The 20,682-nt window shown below is 33.4% G+C and overlaps 1 protein-coding gene and 1 pseudogene across 1 annotated transcript in view; both read left to right on the top strand.

Annotated features, from left to right (window-relative positions):
- Nucleotides 1–329: 329 nt before the first annotated feature.
- The window catches only part of DIP-theta (Dpr-interacting protein theta), a 70,927-nt gene continuing 50,574 nt past the window's right edge, over nt 330–20,682 (top strand). The window contains exons 1-2 of the mRNA XM_089465990.1: nt 330–585; nt 15,249–15,959. Coding sequence (XP_089322116.1) covers nt 15,644–15,959 — 316 coding nt within the window. The 5' untranslated portion in view covers nt 330–585; nt 15,249–15,643. The remainder of the gene's footprint in view (nt 586–15,248; nt 15,960–20,682) is intronic.
- Nucleotides 1,219–1,830, top strand: LOC108609559 (uncharacterized; annotated as a pseudogene).

Genomic DNA, 20,682 nt, shown 5'->3' with positions numbered 1-20,682 from the left:
TAAACCCCAAATTACGGATATGTCGTTCGCCTACAAGACCGCAAGAGGCAATTGGTTAACAGGGCTCTGTTAGTGGTTAACAGCATAGCGCTCTGTTGGCATGTATCTCTTAAGCGAAGGCTCGCTCTCTTTTGAAATGGTCGTGCGGCCACACACAGACACACACACACCGAAAAACTTCGTTGCTTGCGCTGTCGGCAACTTCGTTATTCACTTCAAACGACACGAACTTCGCGACTCTCCGGTTCGGCCAGCCGATGCCATTAAACGAAAAGTAACGAAGCGCAGAGTCTGCCACTTGGTGTAATCAGTGCGTGCTGCTAAGTAAATTAGTTTAGTATGATTTTAGTGCGCAACGTTGACGGACGCGACGCTACGCGAAGCTAAGCCAAGGCAAGCCAAGCGCATTTACAACAATAACGATAAACGACAATATCGCGCTCGTTGCCCACTTGTGTGTGTTCCGTACACGTAATTGTGTTAGTGAGAGTGTTAAGCGCGTAACGGTACTTGCATTCAATTTCAGATGTGCGTGCGAAATATTTAGACAGTGCACGCCTTAAAGCATGCAACACCAAGTAAAATGTAAGAAAAAAATGAATATTATTGAATAGATGATGTTAGTAAATAAAAAATTGTAAATATTGCTAAGGAGAAGTTGCGAAATGTATTTTAATGATTTTTTAATAGTCAAATGTTGCTAAAGCTACACTTTTGCTTTAAACACTATAGCAGCATTCTTTGCTCCAGATCTTTTAGACACTGTTTACTTTAGCAACTGCCAGACATGATTGCATTTTCTGGGCGCCCAGCGAAGCGTGCTTCATTATGCAAAAGAAGATGAAGAAGCAAAAAGCTAGAGACAATAACGAATAGAAGATAGAAAAAAACGAGCACAATTTAATTGCGGTTTTATTCAGCGAATGCCTTTGATAAAAACATGAATATGTTTAAACATATATGTTTTATTTATTTATTGAAGTTTGTTTTGGCACAATTGAGTGTAAAAATAATATTGCTTTTATATGTGATAGAAAACGAAATGTTTATTGAAAATGAAGGCATATTGAAAAACGGGAACAATTTTACGATTTTAATACAGAAATAAATTTAAAGCATACAGTTTCCAATCAAAATAGGCCAAGTTTAGGCTGTATATGTCATTTGTTTTTATTAAATTATACATATATATTTATAAGGTCTGGGAGATCAGACAATATGTCTACAGAAGTGCCGATGTACTGTTGCGCTCTGCTCGGGGCCCCCGAATCGGGCAAGACGAGCTTTGCCAAGCGCCACCTGACGGGCGAGTTTGTCAAGAGCTACAATGCCAATAAGATATATCAGACTTATTTGCTGGAATTCCACACAAGTCAGGGGGATATACGCTACACTCTTTGGAATTCCAATCAAATCGATGATTTCGACTGTCTGCATATACAGTGCGCCATCATTATGACGGATTTCAGCTGTACCCGTACATTCCAGCGCGTGCCCGTACTGCAAACAGCTATACATATACGCTATGGCAACATTCCAGTCGCCCTGTGCGCAAATAAAATGGATCTGGCCCGGAGTAACGGAATAGCATATCGCCTGATCCCGGATCACCCAAATCAGTTTGAATATTTTGAAATGTCCGTAAAGAAGAATGTGAACTGTGAGCAGCCCTTTCTATGGCTGAGTCGTCGGCTGCTCGGCAACGATCAATTGGAGTTCGTTGCCAAGCCGGCCGTTCAGCCCCCCGACATACCCCCGGCACACTGGAAGGCGGCCTTCAAGGGCCTCGCGTTGAGCCAGTTGCCGCCCATTGGGGATGACGAATGGTAGTCCTCGGTGCTCCCTGCTGACTAGTGCTGCATGCTCGTGTTCTCTCACCTCTCATACAAACGTACAATATATATATTTCTTTTAGTGCAACAATATAATTTAGGAGATACCTTCATTTAACACCTGTGCACACCTTTATTTTACGGTGGTTTTACTACGGTGATGTATCTATTGTACTTTGAGGGTAATTTGGTGTGCTCTTACCAAGCCCATTGTGGGCATTATATATTGGATTAGAATGGGATAAGTTTAGAGTGTTTCGCGGTTAATTTGATGAAAAGGAACTGTTGAGTATAGACTATCGTAGTCTATAACACACTTAGACAAATTACCTTGAACAATATAGATATAGAGGTATAGAAATTTATATTTTATATTTTATTTATACAAGAGGGATTTACAATCATTTCTGAAAATTTTCTCTGCTTTTCTTTTTGTTTTCAATTTTAGATTTTAAAATTAAAATATTTCCCCGAAAATTCATTCACTTATCAAGAATCCAGTCTGCTTTTATTTTTTTTTATCATCGAGCATTGATTAGCTCAAGATTAACCAAACAGTCGTTGATCTATGGAATATGTGTAAAAATTTAACATTTCTCTTCATCTGTATAGCTTAACGAGATACCTCATTAGAAACACCCATGTTTCATTTTATTCACAAAGTAATTGTGTAAATATGTTCTGTAATTACCAAGAACATTTTCTCTAGCTGCAACGGCGATGGGCAGCTAAACGGACAATGTAGAAAACCAATATACCATTCTATGTATTTAATAATTTCCTAGAAATAATTTTAGAAATTTCTTCGAATCATTTTTCAGTGTTTGTTGGATCTTGGCAAACAATTGTTAGGGCCTCAGAAATTGTTTCAAGCTTAATTTGAAATTGAGCAAAATATTGCATTAATATAATTAAAAATTTAATATACAATGTATTAAATTATATAATATTTATTTATTTATTTATTGTTACAAAGAATTAATTCTAAATTACAAGTTTTAAGCCAGAGCAACAAAGGCCTTCAGGCATATGTAATATTTATTTATTAAATTAGCATCAAATGTTTTAATAAATAATAATTGATTATCAATGTATTGAATATTTAACTATTGAATATTTGAACTAATTCTAGATTTTTTAAAATTGCTAAACGAATATGAATAATTAAATATTAACTATATTTAATATTAAATTATTTAAATAACTGCTTCATCTTCACGCTGTATTTTGGGAATCTCAAGAGTTTAGCTAAATATAGCTAAAATAATTATTTGTCAATTGCACAACCAATGTGCATATATATATTGTGAATGAATATATTTGTATATTTGTGTAAAACAAAGCAAAGCATTCCGCCAATTGTCAGCTACAGTGCTGGCCAGTTGAATATGACAGCTCGTTGGAATTTATAAATTTATAAATAATTAAATTAGATTTTCTTTTTTATATTTTTAAAATATTAAAATTTCTTGGCTGCATCAATTTCTGGCAATAATACATGCTTGTTCATTTCATTAGAAACTGTTTAAAGTGCATTAATTATGGAACGTTAATTATGGGCAGCACTGTAAACAAGGCTAATGAAAAGCCGAACCGTTTTTGGCAAAACTAACAAATAGCAGCAGTTTGTTTTAACCATATTCCACACACATACGCACACTGCAGCACACACTCACACACGCGCACATACGTGGCACTGCCAGCGCCACAGGCAGCAATGCGATGCACACGCACTTGCAATAAAACCAACATGAAATTTGGATGCATCCACTGAACGACCCTCGCTTGTGGCACGGCCATTCAATAACCAAGCCGAAATATACGCGCCCCAGTGGCATCTGCGAGGGGGCGCAATCATTTGGCAAGTTTAGCTGCGTAGCTTGGGGAGAAAACAAAAGAGAGAACCTTAATGTTTATTTAATTTATTTCGCATATTTATCAAAATATTTACTCAGCACAATTTTTATTTTTTGTTTTACTTAGAAAATAAAGCCCATAAAAAACCCCAATAAACTAAGCTAAAAGGAGAAAACAATTTTTCATATACTGAATAGCCTGCAGCTGAAGGTTTTTAATCGAGTATATTATATATTAAAATATTAAATGAAAGCAAATAAAGCTAGATTTGACCACATACAGAAAATCATAATTTTTTTATATTTTCAGCTCAGATTTTCCCCTATAAGAACTAAAACTTTTATTTTTATATTTAGTTGTATACTATTGAAAGTTTCAGTTATAGACACTATTATATTATTTTAATAAGTATGTAATAAATTAATACATTTTGCTTAATATACTTTTAAAAAAAATCATACAGTCTATAAATAGTAATTTGAACGTTTTTATTTAAAACAAAATTGCATACAATTTTAATTCAAACACATTTTTTAATCTAAAGAGTTAACAATGTTTTTTATTTTTAAATATATCATATAATATTTTTTATTATATAAAATATTTTGTATGCTGTTCGAAATATTTTATTATTTACTTAAAATACCATTGAAATTAGATAATGCGAAAATAAAAAGTATTTGCCTGAATATTTTTTTTTTTAAATTTTTTTTATGTTTATTTTCCTATTTTATTTTTTTTATTTCCTAAAAAATATATAAATTTTTTTTATATGTATATCAAGTAATTTATTGTGTTTGTAAATTTTGCTCTATACGAATTTAATTCCTTCATTTACAATTTGACTGAGAATTATTTTCAAATATTAAAAAAAAAGAAAATAAATAATTAAAAAAAATTTATTTAAAATAATACATTACAATATTTTATATTTATTACAATATTTTATATTTATTATAATCTTTTTATTTATTATTATTTATTTATTTTTTAAATTAATTTTATTATTATTATATTAAAAACTAATTTATATATTTTTTTTATATAATATTTTATTTATTTTTTTTTTATTCTTTATTTAATTTTAATTTAGGTTTTTGTGAAATATTAAAGTCAAATATAAATTTACTTATATTTCTGTTGAAATTGATATATAATAGAAATAGGTGCAAAACGTAAAACCGCATCAAATTCTTGTGCACGCCACTGGACCACGCTCACGCATACATGCACAGAGAGAGAGAGAGAGAGAGAGAGAGAGAGAGAGAGTGAGAGTGAGAGAGAAAGAGGGCGAAATGCCTTGGGCGTCTGTGCCTCGATGTGCGTATGCTGCAAATATGTATTTTATGCTCTTTGTGTGGCTTGGCCGGCATTTTGGGTCCGGGCGCTGCTGTCCGCTAATTAGGCAATATGCACTCGATTGTGTTATAATCATTAAAACCGGAAAATGTTTGGCCACCACGCACACTCACACACACAGAGCGGCACACTCGCTTGGGTTTGGGGCCATTTTAGAAGTATTTCACCTAAATAACGACGATCGCTATTCGAGCAGCAATTAAAAACCGCCAACAATTTTGGTAGCTTCGCAATGGGAATTCGGCTATTGCTCATTTCGGGATTTTCGGGAATTTTAATAAAAATTTGCATTTTGCGCATGCTGAAAATGACAGCTACCGTTTGTTGAATACTTTGTTTTGGCTAACTGTCTAAGGCAGTGCAAAAAATAATAAACTCTTAATTCAATTAAATAAAATATTTTAATGATTTCTCATTGAAATGTCTAGAATACTTATATAAATTGTATTATTATTATTATTATTATTATTATTATTATTATTATTAATATTATTATTATTCTTTGTTTTTCTGCAACTTAATTGTTAAAGTAATGTCATAAAAAAATTGTTTTTGCTTAAACTAAATTCGTTGGAGGAAATTAAAAAAGAATTTATCTTTTTAAATTAACTATTAATAATTTTAGTTAGAGCACATTAACACAAAATATAATAAATAAATTAAATATTTAAAAATGTATTATTTATTACTTTTGAAAAGTCACATAAAATAAACTTTTTTTATTTAAAAAATAGAAGAAATAAAATTGAACTAATATTTATTTTTATAAAATGTACTTCACATTGATTACTTCAATAAATATAATTTATTTATTTGCATCTTTTCAATTTAAAATAAATTCTAACATAGACGATATTTTAGAGAGATGTATTTTTTTTTTACGCATTTTATTTTTTGTATATATATTTATATATATTTTTTTGTTGTTGTTGCTAAAATCCAATAATATCCCTCTCAAAAGAGCTATTTCTTTGTTTCCCCTTAATGAGAATATATGTATGTATATATATTCATAAATTCATTCACTATGAGTTAGTTCCATCAGCTTTGCTTATGCTTCAAAATTGATGGATGTTTTATGAAAGTGTTTATAATAATCATTATGAAGATGATTGAAAAACAATCAATCTAATATATGATAATTTTATTCCTTGGTGACGGAAGTGAAAAGAGAATTTAAAATTTCTATCGTTGTCCATAGGATCGGAAGCTTTTTCATTTGGAATATTTTGCATAGTCATAGTTGTTTTTTCAAAGTGATTGAATGATTGTAATGCCAAATCAAATCAATATCAAACTAATGCTAATCTTTACAACAAATGCAAAATTTATCTAAAATTCCTGTTACTTTATGCCCTACTCTTTCATTAGTAAATTGCCAATGTCTGATAAAAATTTAAAATAATTCAATTTACAATTTAAAATTGAAATGATGTACATATATTCTTTAAATTTTTATCTAAGCTGAAGCGACAATTTTTTTTTTTTTTTTTTTTTTTTTTTTGCTAATACACAAAAATTATATATATTTATATGCTTTTTACATATCTGTAATATAAATTTTTAGTATATATTTTGGACATTTATCAACTTCATCATTATCAAATATATTTCCTTTGAAAGTTTTACATTTTATTAAAGTTTCATAAGCTCAGTTTCATTTGCTGTTTTATACTTGGCAACTAGTGCGATGGCAGATTCGCTCAAGTCATTCAGTTTTTGATTCAATTTAATATGTGTCTGGCATTTGCGAAAGTATTTCTGGTCCGTCACGTAGACGAACTTAAAGTCAAAACTTTCGAGATGGCGAACGCAAAGGAAAACCAACAGGAAGCGGATGTGAGCGAAAGCAAACACGTGTTGGCAAAATCTTTGCTGCAACAATGTAAACACTCGCCCACTCAAATACACACACACGCACACACTGAGACACACGCACACACAGAACGGCACACATACACTCCCCCTCACACAGACACACACTCAGCCTCATTGCATATGTAAACCGGCTTGTAAGCTGGCCAATTTTTTATGTATTTATGCATTTCTTGCAGCAACATTTTCCCACACTTTCTTCTGCTCCTGCTGCTGCTCCTGCTTCTTCTTCTTGGTTTTCCTGCTTTTTCTGCGTATTAAAGTTGTCGGTTGAGCCAATGCAGCAACAATAACGCCCACCTACCCATAGTAGGTTAATCAAATGCAAGGCAAGAAAAAGAAATTGCAATGCGCGCCTCGGCGGAAGGAGGGCGACGGGAATCGGGGGCTGCAGGCGAGTGGAGGGGCCATTGGCATGCGGCAAGGGTCCTGCCCGACGGCTAGTTAGTGTGCGCGGGTGTCAGACCTCGTTGGCGTCGCTCTGTGCGTCTGTGTGCGTGTCATATTAAAACATTTTCCAGCCGAGAGGAGACCCACAGCAACAGCAACGGTAGCAACAGCAACAGCAGCTGTAGCAACAGCAACTGCCACAGCGTCAGCAACAGCAGCAGCAGCTGAGTGCAAAGGAAATCTGACAGCTGACGCAAGGACGTGGCCAGGACGACGTGCAGATATGCAGAAGGACACGAATCCGGACACGGATCCGCCCGATCTCGGTCTTGATTCATCTCAGCTCGATATGCAGCGAACGAACTGCCGTCACATCACGACATTACCAAACACATTCAGCTCGACTACAACAAATTAGCCAGTCAAGTGCATCGGGCCTTAATCAGTCAGGGATATGCCTGAATACTGAATGCAATTTACATGCAATCACAGCGATGTTGCCAATGAGCCAATCGAACTAATATAATCGCCCTTGACTTATGATACTATGGTTAGCTAAACTAGCAGGAGGAGTAGGAGGAATGATTGCAGGTTAAATCATATAACTGTATAGTTATAGATGTATAGACAAGCCCATCAATTTTTGCCATAATGCGTAAAGTTCTTCAAAGTTAAAATAACGAAGGATGAATTTAATCAAATCAATAAATTGATTTATTAGTAATCAACCGCATTATTTCCACTCATATATATCATTATTTTACATGTTTGATATTAATTATCTTTAATCTCAACTTATAAAGAAGAGTCTTCTCTTATTGAACAGAGTCTCTATATAAAATCTTCAGTAATTCAACTGGCAGATTTTAGAGCTCTACTTTTGAGAGATATATTTCTTTGTCAATAGACAAACTGTATTCCATTTTATTTTCTATTAATAGAGGAACTCAGAAGTATGTGTATGTATGTATGTGATTATTAAATATTTTTAGGTAACAAAAACTGTGAAATTTATTTTTATTTATATTTTATTTGTATTTATTTATATTTATATGGGTCACTTTATTCCTAAAATACTTCTTTATTCTGAAATACTTCCTTTAAAAGTACATATAAAAAACACTACATATACAAAATAATACATATAATAATTTAGGTTCGATTCATACAATTAATTTATTAAAAACTCAAATTCTCAGTTAGCAAAAAATAATTTGTGTTTTTTACCATGTAGGAAAAATTAGACATAAGACTTGGTATGAAAAATTCCATATTTACGTAAATATTATTTTATTATTTATATTATTATAATATTATAATATTAATATTATTATAATAGACCTATGCTTTTTACCCTAGTTTCTCATCTATCGAATAACAAACAAACATTGCTATAAACAAATTACAATAGACACATTTAACTGATAATCTTTTGAAATATGTAACAATGGAACTATCCAAACTATATCACTTTTATATAGAATCCATTTCAGTTGCATTCAATGCTTTAATTCATTCTGAACCCACGCACATGATTAGAGGAGGTATTTCATTTCATTTGCTCCGCATCGACTCCGACAACTGCAAACTTCGAGTTGGGGAAAGATTTAAACTTTCGAAAGGACATATTGATTTCGTAAACAATTATTGAAGTTTACAAGTTGTGAGAGAAAACGAAGCGGCAGCTGTCGCGAAATGTTTCGCTTCAGACAGCGATTTCCGCTGGGTGTCAACTGTTTCGCTTCCTTTTCATTCCAGCTTTGTTTGTTTGTTTTTTTTTTTTTTTTTTTTTTTTTTTTTTTTTTTTTTTGGCAACAGCAAAATATTTAAGTTGCCAGACAATTTTGATGGCCAGCTGGAATTTGGGCATAATTTCTGACGCTTTATGCTCATTATGAGCGACGGCGCTGCAGAGGAGAGCCTGAAATACCTGAACGATGCCAGCAGGTGACATAAAACAAGCCTTTTATGCGACAAGCAGCTGCTGCCTGCAGTTGCCGGCACGCAAAGGTAGCCCAAATATATATATATACATACATATATATACGTTGAGGAATGCGAGTAGGAATGGGATATCGCGTGAGTCGTGTGAAATATAGTTAGAAAACAAAGCGATTGTGGGGTGGGGTGGCATTGCCTCTGGCCATAAGGATAAGAGTCAGAGTAAGGACAACGTTTATTTGTTATTTTGTTGCCCAGCTAAATAAGCGAAAGGCATGCAGGATTAGCGGCTCGAAATGACACTTGGAATCATTGAACGAAACGATCCGCGCGCGCTGTTGCCGCATTTCAGTGTTTGTCATTTAACGATTGACAGTTCTTGATAAAAGGCCAAATGAAATGGAAACGTTGAGAACAAAGCAAAGCAAAGCAAGGCAGAGCAAAGCAAAGTGAATGCAAACAATAAGAAAAAGGAAAAAACAACAACAAATGAGACAACGGCCACAACATTAAACCCAACACTAAACACCTCCGGCTGCCAGTGTTGACAGTCGCCATGAAAATGTTAATGATGCGCCGGCCCTAAAAAGGTGTCAACTGCCTTAGCCAAAGTTGCCCAAAGAAGTTGTTGCACTTTCTCACACACACACCCTCTCTCTATATCTCTCCCTCTCTCTTACTCCTTTGCTACCTCTTTTGCCTTGCCTCCCCATCTCTTTGTAGCTTTGTGAGCTATTTATCATTATGACATTGTTTGGCTTTTCGAGCTGATTTGCCTTGGGAGCGCCATCTGCGTCGCCTCAGGTCTCCAAGCTGTTAATCAAAGCGAGCACAAAAGTTGCCAGCAACATTCAGCTGGGGAATATTTTTGATTCAAATATGAGTGAAGCTCTTTGCACTCGGTTTATCTTGAGAGCTAGAGGATATGTCGGGAGCAGGAGGAGCAGCAGGAGCAGCAGCAGCAACAGCAACAGCAGGAAGTCTGCTTAGTTCTTTGCGACTTTTGAATCGATAGAAAATATTTTAATTGCTGCAGTTGCTGCAGTTGAGTTGCCTAAGCAACCCAAGGGCGCAGTTGCATCACTAAGCAGCTCAGATTTCATTTATATTTTACCCCATTCAGTATTATCTAACTCAAGCCAAAGGAAATTGTTGGCCAGAGCTCAATATTTAAGTTTGATGAAATTTGACATGAATTCTAATTTCTAATAAATAAACAAGTAAATATCTCAAAAATGTTTATGTTGGCTGAGTATAAAAAATAATAAATAAATAGTAAAAATAATAAATAAATTATACAAAATTAAAATTAAAATTAAAAATTAAAATAAATAAAAATATAAATAAAATCCATTCTCAAAGGAAATTAAATTAAACTTTATCTCTTATGTTAAATATTTTTGATAAACTCTTATACATATATTTTATTATTTTTTCTTGAAATTAAATTTAATAAAAATCATCTATAATAGTAAATTATTAAATTATAAATTATAAATTATAAATTTAAATTATTTTAAGCTTTTTAATTAAATTAGTTCTCTGTATATGTATATAAATAAAATATTATATAATATGTTATATATTTATTAAAGAATAATTATTATTATTTTACTAAATTTGCTTTATGTATACATATGTATGTATATGAATTTAGTAAATTCATTTTTAAATATAATTTTCATAAGATTCTTATATATAATTATAATATATGTACAAAAATATATATTATTAATATAATATTTATATATTATTCAAAAATCTAATATATATATTTATATGAGTATAGTATAAATATATATAAATATTTCCCTACATAAGTATTTGAATAAAATATAAAATAATTATAATTTTTTTCTCATTTATTTATAGACACATATGAATGTAAAATATAATTATTTTACATTTCTTTATTGAAAATGGTTTAAATATTTTACATAAAAATTGTATATTTTTATTCCAAACTAAATTTAGTTTTTTTTTTTTTTTTCCTAAAAAAAAAAAAGAAATATTTTTAAATAATATTTCTCATTAGTTCAGTGAGCTCAAGTAACAAATATTGAATTTATTTATCAGAAAACACTTGTAATACCTTTGCATTACCTAATGCCTTCGCAGAAAAAAAAACAAAAACTCACACACAAAATTTACCTCATCGTATTTTCGCATATTGTTATGTTATATTAAATCAAAGACTTATATAACATATCAATAAATGTAAATATAATATACATAATATAAATAAATATATGTATGTATATATATTATTTTTGCGCTTATCAGAGTGCACAAAGAATCTGTCAGAGCTGGTCCGCCTCGCCCCTCGCCACAACTCGCCTCGCCTGACTCGTAATCATTTCACATTTACTCAATTACGTTCATAAATGTCAGATTGGGGCCACGTTGGGTAGCGCTGGGCATGCCTGGTTCTATGGGCCGCAACACGACAACCGGTTAAGCCAATTTATTAAATAAAAAACCATTTGTCACATTTTATTCAAGTTTTCAACGCCTTTTTGGCGTTGCGTGGCCCGTTGCTATCTTTATGACATTTTCGGCGCTCAATGGCGGCTGAAAAGCCCCTAAAAAGCCATAAAGCCAGCGACGACCTGGCCGAAAGCGGTCACAAAGGGGCGCAGCGGTTCAAACAGTCTGGACAAAAGGTCATCCCGGCATTTCGCTTCATTAATTTCACCTGGTCAACTGATAAAAAAAAAAAAAACAAAGAAAAAAGAAAAAACAGCTGTCGTTGATCATAATAAATATAATATGTAATAACCAGATAATAACAATGCCAGCGAGGCCTTTCATTTAGTTACTTTTTGTTGGCTTTTCTCTTTTAAATTAAATATATATTATATATACTTTATTTTCATTATATTATATTTCGTACTTGAAAGAAGTCTAAAGACTCGCTGAGGCAACGCCGCATGCCCGCCGCAATTAGTTGATTGCCGAGCGGGCTCAACTCCATCAAAGATTGTAAGTGCTTTCAATTTCATAGCCAAGCAGACTCGGTCTCGCTCTCAGCAAATCTCCCTCCTACTCTCTCTCTCTTTCATTTAGTTGGGGCGCTCTCAACGGAAATTAAACTTGTCCAAAAGTTTAAATGCCTTTCAGCCGCTTCCCGTTGTGTTTTGCTTGACTTTTGTTCTCAAGTTGTCGTTGCCACGCCCCCGCTCTGGCCGCCCCCCGGCTGGCTGGCTGGTTGGCTGGCTGGCCATGTCTCCCACAATTATGTACATTTATTGTATGCACCCACTCGACGAGTTTTCTAATTTGCGCGCGGCAAGCAATTAAAGGCTGCATCCGTTTTGATGCTGCAAGGCATCCTTTCTACTCTCTCCCCTCTCTCTCCTCATTATTCCTCCCTGCCATCTTCGCTTTATACTATTAAGCGCAGCATCCAGCCCAGTCTAGCTGCTTATGCTACAAATTAAGCATGTCAAGTTACTCATACGCCTCGTTATCACATCCAGCCTCTCTCAAGCGCAGCTAATGAGCGCCGACTTGCAACCTTGACTGTGCGGCAAGCGCGCATTATGCGGATCTTTTGACTGTCAGTTGTATGACTGTAAGGGCTTAGTATGGCCTTTGCCCAGACAAAAAGGCGAAAAACAAGTCTGTAAACATTGTTTATATATAGTATACATAAATTATGCATAAGAGAGTGGTTTTTAATGTCTATCAGCTGGAAAAATATTCGTTGAGCTATAGAAAGCGTCTTAGTTAGAAATAGTCGAAATATTTATATTATTATTATTCATAATAGTGGGTTACAAATATCAAGCAAATCTAGTTGATGTGACTTAGCTGGGCAGTTCTAGTGGAAATCTGAATAATTTCAGTAATTTTAATTCATTTCATTAATTTAATTTCAGTAAATATAATTTAGATATATGTATAAGTGTTTGAGTGAATCACTCTGAAAAATCACTCAGTGAGCAACCGATGGCGTCGGCTCTTTAACGAGCTCGCTCGCGATCGGCAAGAAACCGTTTGGTTGAGTGAAATGAAGCAAAGAGTGTCTTATGTATACATTGCTCTTTAAGCGTAGGTTGAGCTTGCTTCACACATCGATAGCCTACGTGTGTGCATGTGTGTGTGAATGTGAAGACCGTTTGCTACATATGCATGTATTTGCTTACTTATTGAGACTCTTTGTGCGAGCGTCAATCGTATCTCTCACTGAGAGATGTTCGTTAAAAGAGCGTCACACGAATAGCGAGAGTGAGTGAATTTGATATTTTCGGTTGATTGCGGGAACAGAGCGTCAGGAATAAAACAGTTAACTTTTATTGGCTAGCTATGCAGATGAGTTAAAAAGTAATAAATCTATTTATAAATGCTATTTAGTGTCATGTGATGAAATACAAATGTCAATGAATGCATATACTTATTTGAATTAAATTATTTTAATATTAAGTAATACTTTTATATAGTATAAGTGGCTGAAAAAGTTGAGCATGCTTTATAGGCCAGACTTTGTTCACATGTGACCGCCTGCATTTAGCATTTTTGCTGAGCAACTGAAAAACTTGCTCTCCCTTGGGCTGCTTCTCACCTTAAAATTAAGTTTATTAGGCTTCAAATGCTGTTTAATGAACTCATTGGTTCTATCACCCGCAGACTCTGCTGTTGGCCATTGGCTTTACTTCGCCTTGATTCTCCTGCTAAGCTGTAGCCATGCGAGAATTCGTTGCTTGCTTTCGCAAAGAGAGCCAAAGCAAGTGAAGCCAGCGTACACATTTTGTGTGTGTGTTTACCCAACGGCCTGTAACTGTAACTTGAGAGCAAAAGTGGGAGAGAGAGAGAGAGTAGCAGTTATGCTATGTAGTAGTAGTAGTAGAAGCAGAACCTTTAAACTAAAACCAAACATTCTTGTGTGCAAACTGTGTGTGTTTTTTGTTGGTGCTTAAACTTTTTTATACAAATATTTATTGTATTATTTGTGCTTAGCGTCCTTTTGTATATTTTTAATCCTGCACATTTTGCAGTGTTAGGGCAAAATAGAAAATTCAAAAAAAAAAAAAAAAAAAAAAAAAAAAAAAAAAAAACGGAAAGAAGGCCATACAAATTTGCATTAAAAAAATATATCTAATTTAAAAAAAATCAATATATAATTTCAATGAACGACAACTTAACTTAAGTAGACGGACTGTAAAAAAAATAAAAATATTAATTGTAATCTGCAAATAAGCAAATTAGCAGCTAATCATATAGTCAGCTTAAGATATTCGCATTAGGAGAGTTAAATAGATATAAATATCAGATGTGAGATATTAATAAACATCAAATTTAATAAAGATGATATTAAAAAAAAAAAAAAAAAAAATGAAAATAAAAAAATAAATAAAAAGCACGAATACACTCATTTTACTTTCATGAATGAGTATATTCATTTATTTCGATTACTTCTCTTCTCCATACGTGAAATCATGTGCAATTCTTGTCTACGGCTTGGGCACTTACAGCTGAAAGGAAGTAAATGTCTGAGAGACTTTTAAATGCGATAAGCCCCATCTCACTCATACAGTGCATCTATCTCTTTCCCTCTCTCCCCCATATCAGTGATAAGCGATGCTCATGCAACCATAATTAAGCCACAAAGTTGGCAACTATTAATGCCGGCTATGCATGCTGTTAGCACATAATTTATAACCACTCAGACAAAGGGTAAACAGACAGAGAGAGATAGAGAGAGAGAGAGAGAGAGAAGTAGAGTCGAGACAGACACTGAGAGGGAGTGAGGCAAATTGTTAAACGCTGCGTTATGCAAATGAATAAATAATGAAATATTTAATAATGCCATGATGAAAACTTATACCAAAAGGAAAAAAGAGAAAAAAATAAATAAAATAAAAATACATGTAATAATGGTAATAATAAATGAGCGCATTAAAAAAGATGTTTATTAAAACATGCCATGCATTTTGATATAATAATTTCAACATGTATTTATTTATTTATTTTCGTGTTTTTTGCTATTTGCAGTTAAGGACATCGTCGTAGTCCATGGGGAGGCGAGTGCAGCCAGCGCTGCAATGGAAAATGCATTTTGCCACTCAGCCGAGGGCTGAACAAATTGTTGCGCGTAAATATTTAAGAGACGCAATGAATTGCCATTGAAACAAAGATAAAGAGCGCACAGATAAGTAATATGCGTGGCGCCCCTATGCGGCCCCGCCCCCCCCTCCGTAGAAAGAGCAAATTACTATGCAACTGCAACTAGCGCGCGCGTAAACATTGACAAAAGCAAACCAAACAGCATTCCAGCAAAGTATAAAAAATAATAATAGCGCAAATATTAAACAGTCAAGGAAAAACAAGAGCGAGTGAGAGAACAGAAAGAAAGAAAGAAATAAAAACGAACGCATAAACAAATAAAAATGAAAATTAAAATATTTCCGCTGACAGCGGATGCAACAGCAGCAGCAGCAGCAGCAACAACAGCAACAGCAATGAAACAGCAACGGAAACATAAAATGCCGGAAATATGCTCATGGCTAATTGTTGCCGCTGCCGCCGTCTCGGCCAGTTGGTTGACCCTTTCGCGGTCTCTGGCCGCCGCACAGGACGCCCACGATGTGGACAGCGAGATGCATCAGCATCATTTGGATCTGTTGCACCATCAGCAGCAGCAGCAGCATTCCGATTTCATTATCGGCGAGTCCGAGGAGCGGGATCACATAGCACATCATCTGGGTAAGTGCAAACAGACGGATAATACACGGATATGTATATTCAAGTGGAACTCAATATGAATACAATTTCGATTGAAATGATGCGCAAATATTATTGATACAGATTGGGGGAAAATATTTACTTAAATTGTTTGCCTTGTTTCATGTGCTTAATATGAATACTTAATAATGAACAATTCAATGAATCAGAGTAATATAATAATAGTTAGATTGTGCAAATATTTACTCAGCTTGTTTGCCTTATTTAATGAGCTTAATAGTATATAAATAATTAACAGTTAATCAGCAATCCTCGTGGTAAATGAATAATATTTATAAAGAATTATAAAAAAAATTACCAAAATTTATAATATAATCGTATTAGCTTTTTAAATTGCATTGGAATTGTGATTAATTAAATAAAAAAATTTTTTTTTTAAATTGAATAAAAAAATGAAATGAAAATATTTGAATATAAAATAGATATAAAAATAATTAATTATTATGCCTTATTTAATAATCCCTAACAAAATGAAACAATCCACGAATAATTATAAAATATAAAAATAACAATTATTAATAATTATAAAATATAAAATTATTTTAAAAAAATAATTGAATATAAAATAGATATAAAAATAATTAATTATTATGCCTTAATTAATAATCCCTAAAAAAATGAAACAATCCACGAATAATTACAAAATATAAAAATAACAATTATTAATAATTACAATATATAAAAGTATTTAAAATTTCTTTAGATTACATTTAAATTTGTTATATTTTTTGAAATATTTATTCAGTATTATTATTTAATTTAAAATAACTTTTATATAAAGTTTGCCTTAAATAATCATTTTTCATGTTCGTTGATTTTTATTTATTACACAAAAAATACAACACAATAATATTCAAATATAACACGAATTTAATAGTTTTTTTTTTTTTTTTGTGTTTTTTTTTTTTTTTTAATTTCATTTAAGTTTCTATTATTTATTTTTGTGGATATTTAGTTACAAAAATATTATTTATATATGTTTGCATTATATTATCTGCTTAATATGCTTAACTGAATCGAAATATTAAAATTATTCAGCCCAAATCTTGATGGAAAAATAAAAAAATTTGATTAATTATTGTAAACAATCCATTTTATTAATTTTTTTTTTTTTTTTTAGCTTTTATTATAATTTTCAAAACAAATATTATACAATAATTTTATTTTATTTTTATATTATATTATATATTACAAAATAATTTAAACAAAAACTTTTTTTGTCTTTGTAGTATCTTTAAAAATAATTAAATCTATCAAAGAATATATAATATATTTTCATTGCAGTAAATCTTTTAAATATGTAATATAAATTGAAAATTTATAAAATAAGAAAACAATTTCAACAGCTTTGTGGATTATGTGACTTACTACCTGTGCGACTGGGATAGAGCTGTGAATCGAAGTTTTAAGCTCGAGCACAATAATAAGAGCTACTCGTGCAAGTCCTTTGACAAATTAAAGTGTCCAGAGGAGAAAGTCTCTTTTGGTAGTCGAGATGAATTCCAGCCACGTCAGTTTGTTCGATTTTTGTAGCTGACAGCGAGACCCAGAGGGTGACGATGGTAGAGAGAGAGAGATAGAGAGAGAGAGAGAGAGAGAGAGAGTGCGGGAGGGAAAACCCCTAAATGGGATAGCCGGGGCTGTTAGCACGCTCTATTTGCGTTTGCTTTTGCTTAGCACAAGGTCAACTTGGCGTGTGGCTGCCAAGTGCCAACAAACTTTTGAGTGTCGCCCGGCCGTAGCCACTCCGTGTCACTTGAGCGGAATTATGTGAGTGACAGGCCGGAGCTGGGGACGACCGCCTTCCCGCCCCCCCAAACACCAGTTTGGCTCATTGCGCACGCCGGCGCCGGTTGGGGGCGTGGACGTGCTCTTCGGTCGGCTGGCTTTAGTGGCCGTTTAAGTTGGCCCTAAGACCTAAGCCGTTCACAGAATAATTAAAGTGACCCACAGCACCCGCAGCCCCCAACCCCCGCCCGCCCACATGGCGTATGCGTATTCTCCATCACATTCGCATTCGCATTCGAATTGCGGCTGCCTGACATAAACTGTGGTCTGTCTCTGCCCAAATGTCTAAGCACACACACGCACACATACACACACACACAGTCCAGAGCCGTGTTTTGTGGCCACTTAAGTTTTCTTTGTGCCTGACTTGTGGGCTGCTATTGCTCAGCTGTGGGCGCTCAACAAGTGGGCAACAGTTGACATTGTTCAACCATGTTTCTCCCTCTCTCATACACACATGTACATATATGCATGCATGTGTGTGTGTGTGTGTGTTTTGTTAAATATGAAAGCACATCTGCTTAGGCCGTTGGCTTCTGCCTGGACACAAAAAGTGATTGACACTCTGATTGATGGCGCTTTGGGTCGTCAAGCACTTTCCTTTTTTTCTCTTTCCCTCTCTCTCTCTCTCTTTGGGCTTATGACTTGACAATGTTGTGCAAGTTTTTCATTGCGCATTGCACTGAATTTAAAGCAAGCTTTTTATGATTAAACACACTCATGTGTGCTCAGAAGGGTTTTTTAAAAATTTTCTTTTAACCATCGTCAACAAGTTTATGACATATTTATGAGGCTATCAAAAGGGTTATTTCATTTGGATTAGGCGATTTCTGTGCAGGACATATAAAGTATTTTGTTGTATTATAACATGATTATTATAGTCCTAAATTGATAAAATATTAATTTTCATTATCAGCTATTAATATATATATTTCTTTTTATTATGGGGTTTGATAAATCTCTATCCTGAGTTCATATTTTAAATCTTTTTGATGGGACCTTCTTAAGGTGTTTATGTGTGTGTGTGTGTTTTTTTTTTTTCAACATTATTTTTACTAGACAGACTTAATGAAATAAGACAGAGGAAGCGAGAAGCAACGAAACAGAGGGGAAAATAGGAGATTGGAAGAAAGAGGGAGAGAGAGAGATGGGATGAGAAAGGGATTAAAACGGAATAAAGGAGAGTGACTAAAAAGCGAGTGAGTGACAGAGGAGTAGAGACAAAAAAAGTGGAATGAGAGGGACAATGACAAAAAAGACAATGAAATTAAATAAAATAAAACAAGCTCTCTCAAAGAATATTATTATTATATTATTTATTATATATTTTATATATTATATTATTAAAATTATTATATAATATTTTTTTATAACATATATAATATTATTATAATATAAATAATAATATATTAATTAATTAATAATATTTATTTTAAAACATTATTATTAAATATAATTTTTTACTTTTGATATGAGTGAAAACTGCAAACAATTTGACAATTTTAAAATAATTGATTTTTTTTTAATGCTACAAAATATGTCTATTATTTTGTAGTTCTACTATTTAATATATTTATCATTTTTAGAAAATAGATATGTTAAATATATGCATTGTGATTTATATTATAATAATATATATTGTCAAATTTAACGAATTTCAATTATAGATTTTATCGAACAATTTATTTAATGATATCTTACAATCGTAAAATGTTAATTTAATGCTATATATCGGCTAAATAATTCGATTTTCATTTAGATTAAACCAATTTGAAGTTATATAATGCATAATAAAAGCAAGCCCAATAAATTTGAAATATACTTCTCACAAACTATTATCCCAAGACTTGGAACTCATTTCTAAAATGAAGAAGAAATTGATACAGAAAATAAGAAAAAACATAAACTCTATTTTCATAGAACTTTCAACTTTCAATTCAAAAGAGTTTCGAAGCGAAAAGCTAATAGTTAATAGTTATTGCAATTAAAAGTTGCGCTCGGAATAAATAAATATTGAAATTGGGAACGGGCACAATTCAATAAAAATTTATGTACAAACTGTGAAACTTTTGGCATTTAGCTATCAAAAACTTTATGCCGCTGTCTATAGACCTGCGTGTGTGTCTATGTGTGTGTGTGTGTGTCAGAGATAGTTGCAGATAGTTTTGCTTTGCTCATCTCTTAATAGGATTTTAATCACGTAGTCTAAACTTTAGCGCTATATCAATTTTGTCCGTCTTGGCTGGCACGTTTGGCTCTGTCAGATGAAATTTGTGCAGCTCGGGCTCTGATTGCGCTTAACTGTTTTCGCGATGTGCATTTCGTGATGTTTGTGCGCCAGCCACGCCCAATTCCCTGCACAGTTAAGCATCGACCCAGCCCCCATCCTTTGGCGTCGCAATTGTTTGACAATTTTTCAACAATTTCACCCAGTTCGCAAAAAATTGGAGAGCCGAAAAAAAGAACGTCGAAACTCTTGCCATTCACAGCTTTCCATTGCAATTCGTCTATGTGTGTGTGTGAGTGTGTGTGTGTGTGGTTGTGTGTGTTGTTGTGTGCATCTTTCACACGCTTTTGCGTTGCTGCTAAAAGTATGCAACACTTTTTGCGCTTTGCATTGTTTAGCGCGTCGCCTGGCCAACGGGGCGGATGAGCAACATAAAAAAGAAATTGAGAGAGGGAGAGGGGGAGCGGGAGGGAGAGGGGGAAAAAAAGAAAACGCCGAGAGCAGAGCACCGACCGAGGCAGAAGCCAACTACAATCACGGCTGCTGTTAGCCTTTGAGGCGTTTTGTTGCTCTATTGTGTGGAGTGTGCGTGCTCGTGTTGTTGTCGAAGTTGTTGTTGTTGTTGCTGTTGTTGTTGTCGCAGCAGTCGCTGTAGTTGCTGTAATTTGT

Source organism: Drosophila arizonae, chromosome 3 (genome assembly GCF_054131065.1).
Source record: "Drosophila arizonae isolate 15081-1271.41 chromosome 3, UAZ_ARI_1.0, whole genome shotgun sequence".
NCBI classification, from domain to species: domain Eukaryota; kingdom Metazoa; phylum Arthropoda; class Insecta; order Diptera; family Drosophilidae; genus Drosophila; species Drosophila arizonae.
This window is presented reverse-complemented; position numbering and strand designations above follow the sequence as displayed.